Source organism: Larus michahellis, chromosome 12 (genome assembly GCF_964199755.1).
Source record: "Larus michahellis chromosome 12, bLarMic1.1, whole genome shotgun sequence".
NCBI classification, from domain to species: Eukaryota; Metazoa; Chordata; class Aves; order Charadriiformes; family Laridae; genus Larus; species Larus michahellis.
Genome location: NC_133907.1, coordinates 710,068 through 731,195, shown reverse-complemented (window position 1 = coordinate 731,195; position 21,128 = coordinate 710,068). Strand labels below are relative to the sequence as shown.

At 51.1% G+C, this 21,128-nt stretch overlaps 1 protein-coding gene across 1 annotated transcript; it reads left to right on the top strand.

The window, feature by feature from the left end:
• Positions 1–3,159: 3,159 nt before the first annotated feature.
• On the top strand, positions 3,160–21,103 carry APCDD1L (APC down-regulated 1 like). The gene is made up of 4 exons (XM_074605731.1): positions 3,160–3,402; positions 14,759–14,888; positions 15,266–15,818; positions 18,018–21,103. Exons 1-4 carry the CDS (start codon positions 3,366–3,368, stop codon positions 18,780–18,782), a joined length of 1,485 nt encoding a protein of 494 aa, XP_074461832.1. The 5' UTR covers positions 3,160–3,365; the 3' UTR covers positions 18,783–21,103.
• The last annotated feature ends 25 nt before the right edge of the window (positions 21,104–21,128 follow it).

The following is a 21,128-nucleotide window of genomic DNA, read 5'->3' as shown; positions in this document are numbered from 1 at the left end:
ATTTTACAGGTGACCATCCATAGCAGTTGAAATTATCTGGACGAGAACAGAGTCTGAATGTTAACAAATACTATTTTTTTAAAAAATATTGTACTTTCACTAACATTTTTGCAGTAGTCTTGTGCCTAAACATATAGGCTATCCTAGAAAGCTGTTAGGGCATACTAATTCCCATAGCTCCATAAAATACACCCCCGAAATGGGAATAGAGCGCAAGTGGTTCTACAGGGTAAGCATCAGTTACAAATGGACACACTCAGCACTTTCAGGTCACCCAGTATTTTCAGCTCCGGAAACACTACATCCCTTGGTACTACCTCTTAGAGACTGAACTTCAGAGGCAGAGCTGCTATGGCTTACGGACATGGCTTTCTGGGGACCCGAGTATCTAGTCAGAGGATCCCTTTCTTCAGACAAACAGTATTTTCAGAGCTGTTGGCTTATTAATCCCTGGTTTCCTGGCCTGCTGCCTTCATGTGTGGTTGCCGACCCTTGCTAGTCTGGCAAGGGGAAGAGAAAATATTTGGCCTTCGGGGGCTCAGCAACTCGTTGCCCTGTATTGCTGACAGGAGTGCATGATTCCGAGTTCAAGTATTCTGTACCTGTTTCGCACAGGAATGAATATCACACAAGGTGCCAGGCAAGTGAAGCATAGCTAATGTAAAAACACCTTGGTCTGGTTCCCAGTTACCCTGCAGCTGTGTTAGTATTTACAGCACCGTGAGTAAAGTGCTCCTGAATCAGAATAGGAACAACTTATATTCGCTTTGAATGCGTAAACCGGGCCGCATAGTTCTGCTGGAATTACAGGCTATTTGCAATCATTTGTCTCCCTCTACAAGCTTTGCCCAGCAGGTATTCTGTAATTATTTGATAATAAAAATTATAGGCATTTTTATATTGCTGGTCCTCTGCAGGGGCTGAAGATTACCCAGCAATTTTCACACGAGCCGAGAATTTAAGCCTGATGTCCTGGCAGGCTCCCAGGTCGGAAGGCTCGATGGCCTATCTGACTCCTGCCGGCGCTCCTCAGGGCTGCCGCACTCCTCTCCTCCTCCCGCAGCAGCTGCGGCGCAGCTGCATCACTCCGCTCCCCCAGCTCCGCAACGCGGCGGCCGCAGGAGGACTCTGCCGAAGAAAAAGCGCTCAGGACTTGGGTACTTTGGTAAGGCCCCTTGGGAGCTGCAGGGATGAAAGAGGCCACACGAATGAAATCTATGGCTGTGCCCTGTTAGTCCGATACATGGTAAAAGCTCGTGATAATTTACACATGATTATTAACGCTTTCCAACACCTGCATAGAGTACTCTGGAATTGCCTTGGGTTTACTCCCTCCCTCAAAAAAACGCTCTCAAAATGCTCAAAAGAAATGAAGGCGATAAGCAATAAGCATTAGAAGTGCCATATAAGAAGTGCATAGCTGAAAACTGGGTTTGTTACCAGTAGAACATCACCTGTACCATCATTTTTCTGGGTTTCACTGGACCGGGTATGAAAAGAGTATGTCCTGCTCTTAAAGGTAACTTCTTGCAAAATTATTCCTTTCTCTCCAGCATCATTATAAAGGGCAATTTTTTTGCCTATACGTTTGATAATTTATGTATCTGTAAATATAATAAAACTACAGTGGTTTGGACATTTACCGAGAATGACTGGTTTGGGGAATTTGAGAAACAAAAAGAGATAAAAACATCAGCTAGCAAAAGGAGTGCCTGCATTACAAATGGACTTTGTTATTTTTATCTTGGCAAGTATCATTAAACTTTAATTCTTTATGCAACCATGACAGATAAGTTTGTCCCCCTTTGCATTAAAGATGTTATGCATTATTTTTGACAAAGTAATAAAACTGCTGCACTGAGACCTCACCCCAGCGCGCTGAAGCCTCCGCTCCGCAAATATGTGCCTGCAGAATCAGGCCCCCACTTCTCCCCCTCACTGCAATCAACGGGATTACCACTGTGAACTTGGAGACGAGCTTTTTTTCCCCTAGAGTTTCCCTTTACCCAGTGAAACAGCCAGTTCCACCAGGAAAAGAGAGTTTGCAGGGTCCTGGGGTTCTGCTGGGGGCGCACGCGTATTTTGATTTCTTTCAGCAAAAACTGAACCTGTTTTTTCAGTCTGGAAAAACTCACTAAGCTTCATCCTTCAGCGCCAGCACGAGGGTGATGCTGTTGGCCCGTCAGACCCCCGCGGCTGGCCCTTCCCTCGCCGCTCCCGCAGAGCCCCGTTGGCACATCACCCCACGGCCCTCCTTTCGCCGCGTCGGGAGGGCCGTGAACAGAGCGGTTCGTGCTAATCATCAGTACTGGCAAGGAGAGGCGCTCTGTTGGCCGAGGCACCTCTATGTTCAGATTTGTGCTTAGCTTTTGCCAAGAGCTGGTTATAAGCCCTTTATTTGCCACGTCCCTGTCCTTTGGGCCATGGAAAGGGAAGGGAAATGGCTGTCACGAGCGCGAGGGCCCCAGGCGGCCGCACTTCAGAGTCATCCTCAAAGGGTCCTATATTTTTTCAGTGTGGGACGTTGAGGGGGTTGTAAAGGCTTTAGGCTCTCCAGGGGACGCACTGGTGTCCCTTGACGGCCCCGGCAGCGGCGGCTGAAGATGAAGGAGGGCTGTTGGGTCTGAGGGAGCCATGGCCCGCGGCGGCCGGCGGGGCCAGGCCGTGGGGATGAGCCCCACCGAGGAGAGACGGCCCGAGCCCCACAGCCCGGGGGAGCCGGGCCAGGCCCACCGCCGCGGGTGGAGGGACACCGCGCTGGCCCGGCCGCGGGGCCCCCGGGGCACAGAGCAGCCCACCACGGCCACGGCGCCCCGCGGCCTGGGCGGCCACCGGGGCCGGGCCCTGAGGGAGAAGTGCCGGGCCCTGAGGCGAAAGTGCCGGTCCCGCAGCGGGGGTGCCGGCCCCGGCCGGGGTGCTGTCGGCCGGCCGTCGCGGCGGGACAGCCCTCCTCCTCCTCCTCCGCCTCCTTCTCCGCCTCCCCCCGCGTGTGCGGTGCGCGGCCGCATGTGGGGCGCAGGCGGCGGAGTCTCCACCTCTTCTGGCAACTCGAACCTGTGGCTGCCAAGCTCCATTAAAGCCATCAGCAGTCGCGGGGACGCTCTCCGCGGCGAGGGCGGGGTGGGTTGTGGTGGGGTTTTTAAAAAATACATATTTTACTCTTCTTCCCCCTTCGCCAGACGCGCGGCTGAGCAGAGGCAGCGCTCCGGAGCCCCCCCGGCCACGCGGGCCGAGGCCGGGTCCCGCCGCCGCGGGCACCGGAACGCCGGAGGCGGCCCATGGCCGCGCCGCCCCGCTGAGCCCGCGGGCACCGGCGGCCGTCCGGCCCCCCTGCCGCCGCCGGGCGAGGAAACACAGCGGCCACCATGGCGCGGTGCTGGTGGCTCGCCGGGCTGCTCCTAGGTAAGGTGGCACCGGCGGCAGCTCCGCTCCGCGGCGGGGGGAGGGGAGCGGGAGCGGGTGCCCGAGTCGGAGTCGCCCCCTCGGGGGGGCTCCTCGCCACCCCCCTCTTCCCCCGGGCGCTGCGGAGGGTCTGGAGGAGGCACGGGGTTGCCAGGAGGGTGCAAGGAGTTGGGGTGCAAGGGGACTGTGCGGAGAGGGCGAAGAAACACCAAGGAGGGTGCGAGAGGGCTGTACGGGGAGCGCAAGGAGGGTGCGAAGCAGTGGCCGGGGCGTGCGCGGGGCTGCAGGGGGTGTGCGGGCACACTGCGGGGCGGGCGCAGGAAGCTGCAAGGCGGCTCTCCGTGGGGCCGGCTCGGGGTCCCCGGGGAGTCCCCGCCGCCCCGGGCCCTGCTGGCGGGGGCAGGAGGCGCCGGGAGCCCCGCCGGCTAGCTCCCTGCCCCGCTCGCCCCTCGGTGCCCGCCCGGCCCGCGGAGGGTTCCCCGCCGAGCCCTCCCGCGGAGCCCGGGCGGAGCGTCCCGCTGCCCCGCGCCGCCCGCCGCCGCCGGCCCGCCCAGAGGGGAGCCCCGGGGGGAGCCCGGAGCCCCGGGGATGCCGCCGAGCTGGGGGGCCGGGGAGGGGGGCAGCCCTCCCGCCGAGGGGCTTCCCCGCCGCCTCTCCCGTCCCCTCCGGAGCGGGCTGCGGCGCTGCCGGCCCGGCTGGAGCCCGGTCGGGGCTGCCCCGGGCGCGGTCGGGGGGGGCTGAGCCTCTGCCCCCGCCCGAGGCTCCCGGAGTGCTGGGGGTCGCTGTCCTCCCCCGGGAACCTTGCCGGGCATTCCGCCTTGTGGCTCGCTCCTGCCCGGAGCTCTGCGAGTGCTTGAGCTGGGTTCAGATCCAGGAGGGCTCAGAGGTGTTTCACTGGGAATTGGGAATTATCCCTGGGAGGGTCCAGCACCTGCCCCAGCAGGGGACACCTTCACAGGCCGTGTCCTGCTCCGTGGACGTGCCACTGAGTCCCGTCTGCATCTTTGCGGCTCCCTTCCAGAAAGGCATCTCTCAACCCCGCAGTTCTTGGAACAGTTTCAGAAGAAAAGGTTCTGGCTTAAGAGACCATATGAGAAAACAAAGACAACTGTGCTGTGAAAAAAGGCAAAATGATGTCTGTTTACGACAAGGAGCAGAGCCTGAGGGAGGCTCCTCCATCCTTGGAGAGAGTCTTTTCTTGGAAAGGCAAGGGAGACCCTCGGTTGAGACACCCCTGAAGAGAAGGGGCAGGGGAAGGGAAGGGTGGGAGGGTGCCCCGGGGCCCCCCCGCAGTCTGGGCACTGGAGATCCAGACACCTGGGTTCCTGCTGCGAGTCCTTTCTGACACTTAGGTTTTGGGCAACAAAATACCACGCTGACTTGCCTCCCCAGCTCAGGGCTTCGGTTAGTGATCATTGCAAAGGAATTGTTAGTGACAGCTATCAGACATTACTTGCATTAAGTGTAAAAGACCAGACTACGGAAAGAAATCTCTAAGCAAGGTACTTCTATGGGGTTACTTTGCTGTTCTCCTTATGCGGGGTCTTTGTCATGTGTTGTTCCCCAAAGATAAGGCTTAACAGGTTAAGAAATACATATTTTCTTTCTCTATATATTTTATTAGCTGAAGTTGCTCTGCTCAGAGATCTGTTACACTGCATTATGTAAGGTTATTCACTTAAGTCTAATTAAAATACTTATTTCTTAAATCTTCATACAATTTATTTTAGTCCAATCTAATTTAAACTCTGTGCTTCCTCCATCTGATGTCAGTGAGAGAATTTCCATTGACTTCAGTAAGAACAGAAGCTGGACCTTAAAACATATATTTAAATAGCTAAGTCAAATCCAGAACTCGTTAAAATCAAAGCAAGGTTTGCCAGTGACTTCACTGGGAGTGAGACTGGCATGCTGTATTTTGCATAAAACTGAGCATCAGCATGACCATGACACCAATGCATAATTAGTTGAAAAAGCGCTTTAGTTGGGAAACTGAATCTGATTTTGGAGTCTCCTCCAGCAAAGAATCACTCATTCCTGGAAATGTCCTCAGAGACTTGCTGAGTTTTACCTAAGCTTTCATTAAAGTCTTTACATTCCAATAACACCACGCTGATATTTTTCAAGTGTAGCTTCTCCTACATGGCTTTAACATAAAAGATCTATTCTTGTTTTCAATGTTTATTTTTAAGGTTGAAAATTATAGTATTGGGGTAAGATAAGATCAGCAGTTGCATTCAATTACAAGATTAGGAAGAGAATCCCATAAATGATAGTAGTACATTCAATATAGAGATGTGTGTGTGTATTTACACGTGCATATATATGTGCTTACTATTAACATCATTGTCGTTGGTTCAAATATGTGTTTAGGCAATGTTTACTTAGCTAATTTATTTTTTCCAAGTTGGTAGTTTTTATTCTTTTATTTCTCAAGCTGGCCAAAAAAGCAACAACTAATGTATTATATCGGATTGTGTGATATGACTCTATTTGTTCTCTCCATAATTATAGGTTAGCCGTGTTTCAAAGTATATGGATATAGATAAAAACGGGGTTGAGATGTAAAAAAAGCACAAGTGAAAAAATACCGTGTGGTTTCTATATTTTCCCCACAAGCACAAATTGTTGAGTAAGGAGATTTTCAAAAGCCAGAAATTGCTATGAAGAAAACCAAAGCTGGAATCCAATGCTAGGGGAGGCTGCATCTGGCAGAACAAAGTTTGGAAAGAGATTTCGCTTTCAGTGGGATCCTGTGTTTCCCCACAACAGAGCATATGTCATCTATAAAGACAGCGCTTTCATGCACGAGATACAATCGCTGCTAAAATCAACCTCAAAATTAGGAAGCACCTATGCAATGCCGTTACGCAATTCCTTTGGTTTTCTTATTTATTTGCTGAGGGAGATAAAGCTATGAAAACAGAGAATTCCTAACTTCAGAATTTTAAGATGGTGCATCTCAGATACAATAATACCAAGAAACCAATAGAATGTGAGAATTTTAATGTGTGACCCTTCTTCTGTAGGCTACGAGTGCTGCCAGAGACTGAAAATACGATTCATAGAACAGCTCCTTCTCTACCTAGTTTAAATGGTGTAAGACCTGAGGGGTTAGTAATCTGCAGTCTGTAGTTTTATTTTCTTAAGGATTTAAAAGGTCTCATGCTCTAAAATGCAAAATTAGGGAAGTTCTGTTTCTGTGCATTAGGAAAGGAATTCTGATGGCTATTTGAAATGCCAAAGCTGCAGAGTGGTTGAAGGGTTGAAATCCATCATTATTTTTGCGTTTTTCAGGGTGATGGTGTGAAAACCGTGTCTTTCATACTGATGTTTTCTCATTTTCAGTGAATAACTTATTAAATCATCGCAGTTTGAGTTCAGCTGAAACTGAGAACGCTGCAGTGAAGCTCAGCTCCTGTGGCACGGTTAGATGGACGTTTGGATCGGTGCAACAGCAGCTCTGGACTTAGGGCTGGTGTGATGGTACATAAATCAACAGGAGAAGGCTCACCCCGAGTGTTTGAAGAGATTTGCTCGAGTGTAGTTCTTAAAATAATGCTTTAAACTTGAGTGTATCCCTTCAGTTGATCACCGGAAAAGTCCCCTATGGTTTCTGCTGCGTTAATAAGAAACACTGACAAACGTGCGACGTTTTGGCCTCGTGTAAGTCAAAGACAGAGATCCTTGGCGGCGGGCGCTCGCCCTGCGTGCTGAGACCACGTGTACACCACGCTCCCCGCTGAGACACTTGAATTCACCTCGTTCACACTCTTGCTAAATCCACAAGTGCTGGACACTGGCAGGTTATGGCTTTTAAGTGTCTCTTCGCCCATGTTGATACAAAAATACAACGACACTTTCTTTTCAAAGCTTTTCAGAGAAAAAAATAATTTTTTTGAGTTAGACTCCCTGGAAAAGACAGATGAAAATATAAATGACAGCAAAGTTTTGCTGAAAAAAAGCTCTTAAGTTTTGTTAGTTTTGAGTAGCACGAGTCCCGTTATTAGATTATGCGGCACGTAGGTTGAATGTCAACTTTGATTTTAGCATCTGTCGGCAGCGTTTAAGAGAACTGGAACACATCAAAACTTGGCTAATGTTGACAGGCAAAACAGTAGACTGAAATTTCAGGCTATCTAGAAACCACACCCAGACCCCAAAACACATGTTAGAAGTAACTTTAATTCTGTGCTTCAGCTGAACAAGTAACCTTTTACTGTGGTCACTTGTGATTCTAAGTCAAACATGGCGTGCTTATTTCTGCTGTGGGCTACGTATCAGTTTACCACCTTTCTGCAGAGCACTTTTTCTGAGGATACCTTCTGCTACGACTGCTTTTGAGTGCCCTCCTCATCGCAGGAGCCAAGCCACCTCAGACTATTGGATCCTATTAGATCCTATTTTTATTGCTATAAACAGTATCCCTGCAGCAGCGCCAAGAATCCTGTTGTGTTAGGTGTAAATAAGTAGAGAACAAAAGGATCGTTCTTGCTTTAGTGGGTTTATAATCTAATTTCCTGGACTTAGATTTTCAACGGTGAGCACCTGACGTGGCAGGGACCGCCTGGGATTCCCAGCTGTGTCCAGCAGTGCAGTACCCACCGCACTTGTTACGCACCTAAAAGCCTTTGTGCATCCAGCCCCTATTTCTAGTCCCGCGGAGGCCGAGCAGCGGTTGCGATGAGGGAAGGATGTGTGCAGGCAGGAGGGCAGCTGCCTCCCGTGGGAGCAGGGGGGCTCCTCGGCAGTGGGGGGCCGAAAGGCCTCTCAGAGCATCCTGCCGACTCCCTGCCGGGAATAACTCCGGGTTATTCCCTGCTGTAGTAGCGCTTTGTTCAGCGCCTCGAAATCCTGCCAAGCAAGTGGACTTTGCTGCCTACTAGATCGTGCCGCAAGAAGTTCACCCTAATATACAAGCCACATTTTTTCCTCTCTTCATTCACTCCCAACAGAACCTCTTTATTCACTGCGAGGAATTCCTTCCCTTCCTTGGTGTTTATGCTTTGTGAATATTTATAGGCTGTTATCATGTCTATCTTGCCGTCCCTCAGCGAGGCTACGTGCTCTTTTAATCTTGGTTCGTAACTCAATCCCTCCCACTCCCTCATCGTTTTTTGTTGTTCTACTCCCATCTCCCGCCAGTTCCAGTTGCTCGTCTTGCTTTGGGTGAACGCCGTATTTATGTTAATGTGGTGTGGTGGGTGGTCCTCTCTGTGCTTGTGGTCCATGAGAGTGATTTAGACGTTCGAAATAAGGTTGGCATTTTATAGCCAAGCCATGGCCTGATTGCTGGTTCCGCTCTTCAGAGCACTCCGGGAAAAAATATGCTTAGCCATCACTATTAAAAATGGCCACGATAGCCACTAATAAAGTGTCTGTGCAGGGCTTCCAGGGAATTGCCAAAACTGCACGGGTGCTCTATACGTTCAAAATGGTGGTGTGCTGTTAATTTCAAAACCATGTGCTGTATTTTCTAATGAGTTTCCATCTCATCTAAATTGAGGAAGATAGAGGTAATATGAATATGAATTCCAGTTAGAATTTATCTGAGTCACAGTTGTAGCCCCGGGGTGTTGTTCAGCCTTGGCCTGGGTTGGTTTACTTTCGTTTTTGACAGTAAATGCTTTCCCCCATGTGTTCTCGCCAGTCTCTCACTGTCTAGGAACCCAGGGGATTAGAGATCATCTCACGGTGGTCTTGCCTGTCTCACCAAATTAAAATTTAAACTTTCACCGGTGTTTAAGGAAAAAAGCTCTAGCATTGCCCTTCTTTCCCTCAGTTTCCTTTGCTTCTCGGTTCTCCATTTCTCTGTGACAAACTTCTGCGGCACCACTGAGTAGAGTTTAACACAAGTCACGATGTTTTAGTGTAGCCTGAACCCATTTGGTTTTTTCAGTGCTTGCCGATGCTGAAAAACAGAAGGCACGTAGCAGTTACCGCATTAGTCCTTACCTCTCCTGATGAACCATCCCTCTCCCTCCAGGCTCTGTCCCGGAGCCGTGGCGGGGGGTCGTGCGCTGGCGCGGGGGAGCCCTGTGACTTCTCTGATTGCCAGAAGTGCCTTAAAAACTGTCGATCAGCTCGCCACAAGTGCTTCAGTATTTTAATTGTGGACGTGAGACAAATTAGGCAATGATCACAGCCTCAGAGTAAAGCTAGGCTAAAGCTATAGAACATGCCGTCGGAACCTCTTTGCCAACATGTCGAAAGCACGTGGTGAAACCGTGTTTTGAGAATTTCTCTGAAATCCTGAGCTGCTTGGGAATTTTGAGTTAGCTGAGTTCCCTCTTAGGATCCGCAGCATTTCATAGAGGATTACGCTGCGTAACGCGCAGGAAGGTCATGGTGATGCTCTGCAGTGATAGGTGATGCAGTACATTTATTGTGCCGTCCTTAGCAACTGAGAAACATCTAGTGAATTCAAAACATCTTACAAATAGCACCAACTGAGCATCAGACTGGTGACAGCGCTATATGTAATTATACCCCTTTTACAGACAAGTAAGAGAAGGGATGGATAATAGAAATACTTCTCCAGAAGCCAGACAGTACTGCAGTGAAAGCGCTGGCACCCTCCCTCAGCCACTTGACCACATTCTGGCTTCGATTCAGGGAGGCATTACTAATCAGGAAAAATGCTCATGCACTGGCTTAATTTCAAGCACATGCTTAAGTTTCACTGAAACCAATTAGACTTAAGCGTGTGCTTAAGTCCTGTCCTGAACTGGGTTCAGTTTGCCGATATGCAAGATGAAAAGTTCTGCTGTGATACAGTTTTCCAGTGGGTCATATGTGAGTTTTATAACTTTATAGTACTGTAATGTAAAATGTATCTCTTCCCACAGAATTGCTCCCTTGGGAATGCCTTATTCTGAGTGAATTAAAAGCATCACTAACTTAATCTCCATACAAATGCAAGAAAAATTGATTTGTTAAATACAAACATTTTCTTTGCTTTTAAAAGAATGCTTATTGCTGTAGTGGCTAACCCAGAATCCATTCTGTGTCTTCTCAGGAGAGAAAAATGCTGAAGAAAAACTATTTTGCTCTGTTAATGAAGTCTGTGTGGATAAGTATAATTCGCTTATGCAGAATATATGGATATATTTCTTATCGTCCCATTTCATTCCAGTCTGAACATTCCTCGGAAAATATCAAAGCTTTTATGTCATCTCTAAATGAAGAAATGTGTAATGCTCCATGACTTCAGGCACTGATCTTATCCCTGTGAATGGGTGACTAACTGAAACATTAGAATTATAAATGGGAATAATAAATTCTGGCCATAGGAGGCAATAACATGTAACAGATTAAGCAATCGAGCTCTGGAGAAGAGCTGATCTACAGTAACTAATTTGGTGCAAACTGTAATGTATGCATTTTCTCCTCCATTTGCAAAGAAACAGATGTGACTCGACTTTGCTTTTTTCCAAAGTCAATCTGCTTGGGGAACACAAACAAGATTTGTTTCCAGCAAGGCATATTACTGTATTTCTGTCCTGGTTGGTGTTTTTTTCCCTTCAAAAGTGAGAAGTGGCTCTGAATCTGGAGCACAGAGCAGTTACCTAGCACAACCCCCCTGGCAGGCTCTCATCTTCAGGCGTGGCCATGGCCTAGGAATCTTTCATCTTAATTTTACCAAAAATTTACTTTGCGAAGAATTTCCAGTTCTGCCTTTCTGTCGTTTGATGCTGTGGGTCTGATTTTTCTGAAGGTCACTTACACGAGTGAGCGTATGGAATAGCTGGTCGGCAGACGCTGCTGCTCTCGTCTCCAGGCTGGATGCGGTTTCTGCCGATGGCAGCAAGCAGCCGCCGGTGCCGGTTGCCGGCATTGCCCCAGCGCTGGTGCAGCCCCATCGCCCCCAGACGCTGGGCCGGCGCTTTGGATGCAGCACGCACCGGAAAGCTGGAAAAAGATCCTGGTTTGTGTAGCTGCTGCGCTGAGGAGCTCTCTGGAAACGCTTGCAGTTAATCGATACAGACAGGCGGGATAACGAGTGAGTGGAGGAGATCGCAGTTGGGGATTCTTTTTAGATTTTCCTATGAGTGAGTATTTTTGTCTTGAAGATGAATTGTGAATAATTCCTTCCTCCTGCCCAAGAACACTATAAAGTGGCTAATTTGTGTCTGTTAAGATGGAGAGAGGAGCTGCTCCGATGTGCTTCACCAGGGGCCGAGTAGCAGAGCAGCGTGTGAGTGACGGCCACTTTATGCTGCTCTTGGAATGGAGATGTGCCCTAACTACAGAGTCTAGGGCTGGAATGGAACTTTTCCAGCTTGAAAGGATGTTTGGATCTGGTGGGGCTGGGCTGGAGTATTTGAGAGAGAAAAGCAGCCACAAAATCTGGACACAAGCCAATAGCTTTTGGTTTAAGGATGCATCCAGCTTGGAATCTTGTATACAGCTAAGTAAGACAAAATCCTAGGAATTCCCATCATGTCAAATATTTACATTCGGGGGGGGGGGGGTACTTGGGCTTTTTTTTTTCTCCTCCCCTGTGGAGTTTCATCCTGATTATAAGTTCCCTTTTCTATCAGATGTGTCAAAATGCAGTGATTGCATTGCCAAAGTGTCTGTGCTCTCAAACAATGTAGACTTTTAGTGTTTCTGCCAAAAGTAGCAATAAGGGTTTAGGCAAAAATTGAAGCTTCTGCTGCAATAAACACACACAGAGCGCAGTTAGCAAGTTGAGAACAGGGCTATACTCTGTGCTGTTGTTTCGGTACAGCTATAGACTACAGCAACTCCTCTAGAGCCTTTCTGTCCTTATGAGCAAGAGCAAATTTGACCTTATAGTCCATTACCTCTAATACAAATACAGTTATTTTTTACCGTATTCTCTAGGATAATGATTTCGTGTTTGTTTTAAGTGTAATTCAGTTTAGGCTGCCCTCCAAAAGCTTTGCCAGTAATTCGGCCTCTTGAAAGGTCAGTCAGATGAAACTTGGCATATTTGGCAGGTGAGTAAAAAGGCCAGAGGAGTGCGGAGCACACGGGAGTGAATCTGCCCGAGGCCACAGAGCGTCAACCAGGTTCATGGCAGAGTGATGAGGACACAAAGCCCCGACTCCTAATGGGCTCTACTAATTGGGCAGCCATGGGGCAGCCTGCATGGAGGCTGCAGCTGCCCAATTAAAGGTTTAACTGATAGCAATGGGTTTTGTCGTCCAGTATTTTCCTCTTTTCATATGAGGTTTCATAGGAGCTGCTTTTTAGGAGGCACTAGTGCAAGCAGTTGTGAAGGATCTGGCTGTCGAAGCTCACCACGTCCAGCCATTAAAGATGATAAAAACAGCACAATTGTGAGTCTGCTCCAAAAAGAGCCCTTAACACTAATAATGCATCTTTCCAGCTAGTTTAAGCACTCCAGTGCACAGTGAGGTAACAAAATCCAGGGCCGGTTTCACTGGCCTTTGGGTAGGTAGCCTGCTTCTGTTACTGCGCCCCTGCTTCGCCAGGGGCTTCACTTGCCATGTGTTTATTCCCTTTGTGGTCGTTTCAGGGTTTGTGTGCTTCGATCTACACAGATACATTGCAGGGACCCTGTTACTGTGACCTGCAAAGCCTTTGCAAATGGCAGTGCCACAGTGAAGAGACTCCAGATTTGTCCATCAGACTAAGTCTCAAGTTATATATTACTAGATTAGTAATAAAATACTATTGGAGTGGAAACCTCTCTGCTTTGCCACATGGTCAGGAGCCTCTGACTTGCAGAGCAGACGTTTAATTACCGAGTTCCCATTTGACTTGGTCTGGGGCTTGTATTTGTGGCAAACTTGGATGCCGGAGATGTGTAAGAGGGGTTTAACCCTGTGTATGTGTAGGATGTGTTGATGCCAGGGATGAGCGGCTCCTGTCTCGGAATGAATTGGCTGTGGGAATCGGGGGAGCCTCCCTGGTAGACCCCAGCTGTGAATATCCCCTGGAGTGTTTATATTTGTCTGATTTCCTGAGCTTGTGAGCCAGGGAATTCTGCTGACGTTGCTCTTCAGCTCGAGTCTTGCCTATGGTTTGCAGCAGACCCGCATGCGCTCGCTTCGTCTGTGAACTCTTCGTATTAGGAAGGTGACGGCACTCCCTGAGCAGGGCCCGGGCCCGTCACCAGTGCAGCTGTCCCTTCTCCCCTGTGCAGGCAGATGACTTGGGTTTCTCTTCCCAGCGAAGGGAAATCTTCCTGTAAGGATCACGGGATGGTTCAGGTTATGCAGAAGCACGCACGTGGCACACAGGGACTAAGAGGAGCAGGTGTGACTCGGTGCCTGGATCGCCTCGACTGAGGCACAGGCTGTGCAAACGTTCAGCATCCACACTCTGGATCTCTGTTAGATCCTTCTTTCCAGCCGATAGGCAGGCTGGGGGGCAGCCTGTGTCCCAACCATTGGTACGCAGTGAATAAAAGTTGGCTTGAAAATTTCCAGCGCACAGTGAGGCAGATTGCAAAGCACAGCTTGAGCGGGTGACCCCGGCCGGGCCCGTAAAGCCCGGCACCGCTGGGCCGCGCCGAGGGACCCGGCTGAGGGTCCAGCTGCGCCAGGGCGGGCGGTGGGACCAGGGCAGAGCAGGGGGGCCGCAGCGGCTCCACTGAGAACTCATCTCCTGCTGCTCCAAAGAGGCAAATCCCACCTTTCTCACTGGAGCAAACTCATGACGAGCGCAACAGAAGTTCGCTTAAGTAAAGAGTGAATAATGTATAGGAATATATGTACATATATATGTGTGCATGCAAAGGTCTTCAGGATTTAGCTGAGTGTTCACACATTCCCTAAGCCAATAACATCCGTTGTTATGGGAAATGAGGTAAGTGACAGAATTACTGTCCTTATGGCGGGCGACAGGCGAGTTAATGTTCCCATGCTGTAATTCCCTGTTTCAGTTACTGCTTCAACAATAGCTTGTGAGAGAGAGAACACGAACAAAGAGCACTCAGTGTTATTTGAAGATTTCATCTAAAAAATAGTTGGACTCAGATGAGGCTCGAGTTGGAGAACAGTAAAATAAAAGACCTGTGTCCTCAACTAAGAGCTCGCTGCTCAGCGAACCCACGCGGGGTTTAACTCCCGTAACTGCCCCCTCAGTGCAGCCGAAGGAGTTTTTCTGGGCGATGCCGTTTAAAACATTTTCGGAGCCAGCGAAGCTGCCACAAACGCTCCCGGCGGGGCCGTCGGTGCGGGCCGGGCCCCCGCAGCGCTCCCGGCCCGGCTGCGCGGGGATGTGCCGGGGCGCGGAGCCCCCCGCAGCCGGTGCCGGCCCCCGCAGAGCCCGGGGGGGTGGGGCGGCACCCTCCGCGCTGCCCCGCGGTGCTGACGCCCCCCTTTCTCTCTCTCCCCCCCCCCTCTCTCCCCCCGCGCAGCCTGCGCGGCCGCGGAGCCCCCGCTGCGCTGGGAGCCGCGGTGCCGGCAGCAGCTCCGCCACCTGCGGGACGGCGGCGGGATCGCGGCGCGGCTGCCGCCCCGCCTGGAGGGACGCTGGGTCTCCACCGGGTAAGGCCCCCCCGGAACGGTCCCCGAACCCCGCGGAACCCCCGCCCCGCCGCGCCCCCCGGAGAAGGCGGCGCACAGGAAGGCCGCGCCTTCGCCCCCTCCCCACAGCCCCGGCCCCGGCCGGGGGGAGGCCGAGGTTCCCCCCGCGAGCCCCGGAGCCTCCCCCCCCGCCCCGCCCCGCGCTGCCCCTCGCCCGGGGACGCGTCCCGAAGCCCCCGGCGCTGCATCCGGGGCCTTCGCCCTCCGGCCGCGGGGTCCCAGCCCGGGCACCGCCCCCGCGGGCGGCTCCCCCCCGCTCCCGCGTGCCCCCGAGGGATTTCACCCCGCAAAGCCCCGGCCGGGCGCTGCGGGGGCCCAGCGCTCCCTTCCACCCCCAGGTGCGAGGTGCGGCCGGGACCCGAGTTCCTCACGCGGTCCTACCTCTTCTACGCCAACCGCCTCTTCAAGGCCCTCCAGTTCTACTACTGGGACCCCTCCTGCCGCGACCCCTCCTACTCGCTGGTCATCAAGGGCAAGCTCCGGCTGCGCCAGGCCTCCTGGATCACCCGCGGGGCCACCGAGGCCGACTACCACCTCCACAAAGTCGGCATCGTTTTCCACAGCCAGAAGGCCATGCGGGAGGTGGCCTCCTGGATCAACATGACGGCGGGCTGCGGCGGGTTCCTGCGCCCGGGGCGCAGCTGGGCGCCCGGGGCCCTCTACGAACTGCTGAGCGCCAAGAGCGAGCGCGACTGCACGCCCGCCCTGGGCTTCGCCATGCACGAGCTGAGCCTGGTGCGGGTGGAGACGCGGTACCAGCCCGTGGCGCGGCCGCAGCAGAGCGGGAGCCGGCTGGTGGAGGAGCTGTACCTGGGGGACATCCACACCGAGTGGGGCGAGCGGCTCCACTACCGACCCACCGGCTACCAGCGGCCGATGCAGAGCGCCGTGGTAAGGACCATGCCATTACACCGTCGGAGCCCTCCTGCCCCGGGGGGTGCGGGGCTGCCGGGGCGCTGCGAGGGGTCACGCTGTCCCTGGGAGACGGGGGGGAGCTCAGAGAAACCAACAGCACAAACGAGCCGCGTTGGCGTGGGCCTGGAGCGAATGGCTTTTCTTTGGCTCCCTGTTCTCCTGGGAAATGCGGTTTCCTACTTCCCTGCATCAAAGCCAGTGAAAGCTTCGGGCTGTGCATCGTTAGAGGCTGCCAGTTTGGTCGCTTTGTCTTCCTCCCCTCGCCTTCGCTCTTCATCGTTGAGATGAGGTTGAGAGCGGAGCGAGGAAGCGACGTCTGCCATTAAATCATTCCCCAGTGGAATGCCATTTAGAAGAGGAAGTGGCCCTGAATAAAATTATGTTGTTAATGCAGAAATCAAACTTTCCCTTTGACATAAAACAACTGAGCAGGAGACATGGTTGCATTTTATTTTATAGTTTATATTTTATTTTAATTTTTATTTTATTTTAATTTTTATTTTCCTTTTTTAATTTTTTTTTTTTTTTTACTTTGCAGGAGGTTAGTTTGTTTCCAGGAAAGCATATTTCTGTCTGAATCATAGCTAATCAATTCAGAAACAACTGAGCAGTGAGATGGGGTGAAAAAAGTTCTCTGAATTTTACCAGATGGAACTGAATTAACTGAAAAAAAATATTTGGGGGGCAACGTTTCCCCACACCCCAAACTGTGCCAACTGAACTCTGAAAAACACAGAGCAACACCCCTCTCCCCCTCGAAAGTGAGATTCTCAAATTGGTTAAGCTTGTGTTATCTTGGGCCAAAACCATATATATGAGCAAAACCAGATGGTAAACATAAACACTTTTAAAAGTTAATTTAAAACCAAACCCAAAGATACTGAAATTCACTCTCTGAATATCGCACTGTAATTAATCAGCTCACAGCTCTCCAATGGACCGGCACATGATGTCACCACTTGGCGATAATTAGAAGCTGACATACATTAGAAATAACTTCACACGACCGGTTTAAGCAAGTAAGGTTTTTGGCTCCATGTCTATAGTGATAATTTTATTGGGCAAGGATTTTTCTTTCTTTTTTTTTAAATTTTATTTCCTGACCCGACATTCGTTTGCTTGCATTAGTGAGGGTTACACAGGTATGCTAGGAATCATTTTTTAACCCTCTTTATGAAAATATCACTCTTTTTCCCTTAAATTTATATCTGTTTTAAAGAAACCCATTCTCCCAAATTACCTTTCATTATCAAAGAATTTCCTGTCTAAGGAGAGCACATATATTTGCCAACTTCTGGGATTATTTAGCCATAATGTACTGCGTACTGTCAGCACTCATTAACGTGACAGTAGCAGTAAAGCAAGCTGAAAATGACTAAATTACAGTTGACTCCAATCAACTCACATGTAAATTACCCACCCTACAGTTAACTACCGAGTTATTTAACCTTGTTGCGTACGACAGTTCAGTAAAGATTAGCTCGTGTTCTAGAAACCGATGGTGCTCAGACCCCGGTTATTTAAAGACAAATCGGTTGTGCTCTGTGAAGCATAAGGAAAAGTCCCGAGCTGCACGAACCCTCCTGGCGCGGGACAGGTTCGGCTCCGAGCTCGGCAGGAGGCACAGGCGGAGGAGGAGGAGGAAGGGCCCGGTCCTGGATTGGCAGCGGGTCCTTCCCTCCGGGCGCTGTGGCCGTTCGGCTGCGGGGGCTGCGAGCGGCCGTCGGTGTGGGGCGGCACAGCCACAGGGGCCTCCCACCGCTAAGGTTTCGCAGCCTTTTTGGGAAGACTCCATCGCTTTTTCTGGATCGGTGCGGAAACGCGGTGGTGCAGCCGACTTCTCCCAGCACCTTCCTCCTCCCCCGGGGGTTGCAGTGGAAAACGTGGGGAACGACGTGGCTGTCCCGAGGGAGCGTTCCCTGCCCGCGCCCCGTCCTCCCGCCCACAGCCCGTCCTTGGCGCTGGCTCGGGGCACAGCCCCGCGTCCTTCCCAGCAAACCAGGATAGCAAAGAGCCCGGCAGCACTTTACCTCACTTAATCTGCTCGGATGTCGTGGGCCACGTTCACCGCAGTTGAACACCCTGGTGCAGGAGAGGGGAGTTTCAGCTTTTAAAATATTCTGAAAGGGTTTTTGCCCATCAGTTTACAAAAATGTTACTTTCTGTCTTCTGCAGCACCATGTGCATCCTTGCCCTGCCTGTGGGATTATATACAGAGCTGATGAACACCACCCTCCCGTTCTACCCGTCCAAGCTCAGCTGCCGATGCAGCTCAGCGGCAGCTGGGTGAGCACCCACTGCGAGGTGCGACCTGCCGTGCTCTTCCTCACCCGCTACTTCATATTCCACGGTAACAACCACACCTGGGAAGGTTATTACTATCACTACTCCGACCCGCTCTGCAAACAGCCGACTTTCACCATCTACGCATCGGGGCATTACACCCAAGGCATCCCCTCCTCCAAAGTGCGAGGTGGCACAGAGCTGGCTTTTAGAGTCACTCAGGCTCGGGTGACGCCGATGGACCAGGTGACGGTGACGATGCTGAACTCCTCGGAACCCGGGAGCTGCGGGCTGACGAGCTCCTGGAGCGCCGGGGTGGAGCAGGATATCACACCCACCAACGGGTGCTTGGCTCTGGGCATCAGCCTGCCCCACACGGAGTACGAGCTGTTCAAAACGGAGCACGACGCGCAGGAGCGCAGCCTGCTGTACATCGGGGAGCGTCCCACCGACGGATCCAGCCCCGACAGCCCCGCCAAGCGACCCACCTCCTATCAGGCACCTCTGGTTCAGTGTGCCGGAGCGCCAGAGGAATTCTCTAACTACCTTAGTCTAAAATACTCGGGAAAAAAGGATGCTAATGGGAATGAAGCACTAAAACCTTTGCCTGTGGCCTTTTTATTGTTCGTAGCACTTGTGTTTTTAAGGTGGGACTAGTTATCTGTTCAGGTACAGCACAGAATTCAGATAGTCTTGGTGCTAGCATGATTTTCAGGTCCTTCAAATGAGCACATCTGGAATCAGTTTTACTCAGATTTGGAAATACTTTTTAAAAACACCCAACAACAGTGAACGAAGCCAAGAAGACATGCCTGCCTACATGCTGTTCGTCCTGTGGCTTTATTGCCTAATCTCCCCTCTTCTTTGTGTACAAATTTAATGTAGTGACATGGATGCGCTGCACATTGCAATAGAGAATTCAGCAATACGGGGGCGGGGGGAAGCGACATCAATTACAAGTGCTGCCTTGAGCTTTTGACATTGCTAAAATTTAATCAAGAGCTTGATTCAGATGTAATTCAAGCATCCGAAGTGTCGGCTGCTGAGTTTTTTTGAGGTTACGTTCCCTCCCATCGTACTCCTTATTGCTGTTCTTGCAAATCTGATCTGCAGAGTCAGTCAGCAATAGATAAACAGTCAGCAAGTGCTCTTGATAAGGGCACAGTTAATCATGTCTTTTCTCAGTTCACAGACATTTTCTGCAGTTTTCGTGTGTATGCACACACACAAAGACACAACGCACACTCTGCCATTGAGCACGTACAAAAAGCAGCCCTCGCAGAGCGTTACTTTGACAGACTGTTGCGCCTGACCCCGGTCCTAAGAGAAGATACAGCAAATGGAAAAGGCTTCTGTGCACAACTGCTCCCACCTCCAGCGTTACCCAGCTGCAGACACTGCATCCCAGCTGCATCATTCCAGCTTTCCCACTGCCGACACTGCATCCCAGCTGTGTTACTCCGCCTCTTCCAGTGTGGTGCTGGGTGTGCGCTGGTGCGTCAGCAGCGTCCCTGTGTCCCTGCCCGCCCTGAGCATCAGGCAAAGGCGATGGCTGCACCCACTCACCAGGCACTGAGCGAAGCAGAAGGCTGCTTACAAGTCTTCTCAGGCCACATATTTTCACTGTCTCCTTTTCAGCAGGCGTTCTGGAGGACCAGTTGTTAGTCCAGCTCTCCTTTCAGTCAGTGTCACTTCCTGTGAAGATGTTTTATAAATCTGCCTCTCGCGAACAACGGGCTGAGGAAATACTGGAACCAGACAGCACGGTCAGGTCAAACTGATTCCTACTGACAAGAAGCACAAACTAAGAAATTACATTCCCTGTCTGCTGCAGCTAAGAAGCGTATAATTTACTCGGAGAAGACCTCTTCCCAGTAGCTAAATCCTCTCCAATAGGCCTATGTATCTTACACACAAAGGATATTTTGTTAAACCAGCTATGCAACAGCTATCTTCTTAATGCTGTATTTATGAACTTGCAGCTTGTACTTAGATAAATTATGGGTTTTATAACATAAAAATACTTTTGGGGAATCTGTACATTAATAATTCGAATGAGATGCTTATTAAATGCATACGATTGTGACATACATGTTGTCATCATGTTCGCGTGCTGCAGGCATGATCAAGCGTTCGTGGTGCGCATAGACAGTTATACTTCTGAGATGATACACAAAAAGGCCACGCTGGCTCCCTCTGCCATTGCTGGAGAAGACTTCTCCAGGGTTGGTCCAGCAGGCAGAACACCTCCCTCCGTTTCTGAGGGCTCTGGTGTTTTGTTGCCTGCTGCTGCGTGGAGATCCACAGGCAAACACCTGAAGAACTGGAAGTGCCTCTTGGAGAACATGGCACCTCCTTTGGGATGTCCCTGTTGGGATGCTGTGAATCGGGGCGAGTCCAGGGCAGCACGGCTGCCTCTCCTGGAAGCTGTACGCACGGCTTTCTCTTCAGCAGACCCGATTCCTGTCACGTTGCTAGAGCCGTCACTCTCTGCAGGCCAGAGAAAGGCCTGTGACTCAAATCAGCAACGGTACGTGTGTCTGCAGGACCCAAAGATGGCCAGAATAGGGAACAGCCTTGTGCTGTCTTAGGAGGGTGGGTGCAGGAGGGAGACGGCAATTCCTGCTCTACGTTTACCCCCACGAATGAGATCTGTGTGCAGAATCTTCTTTTTTTCATTTACATAGTAGGGAAACTTCGCAAGATTTTGGATGTTGCATGGTGTAAGTACTCCTCCAAGGCCACGGATCCTTTCAAGGTGATGTCGGGATTTACCCGATGTAAGAAGTTACAAGACAACATCATGCACTCGCCGCGCACTCGAGCGCGCTCCCAGCCCCGCTGTCGCAGGTGAGCGCTCGCTCCAGCAGCGCCGGGTGCTCGGATGCGGCGCCGCAAACCGCGCGACGGATGGGCCATGCTGAACCTCCCTCTGACCGCCTTGCCATTGTCCGCTGCTTCCCCCCCTTTCCGTACACTTCTGAAAGAAAAAAAGCCATGAAA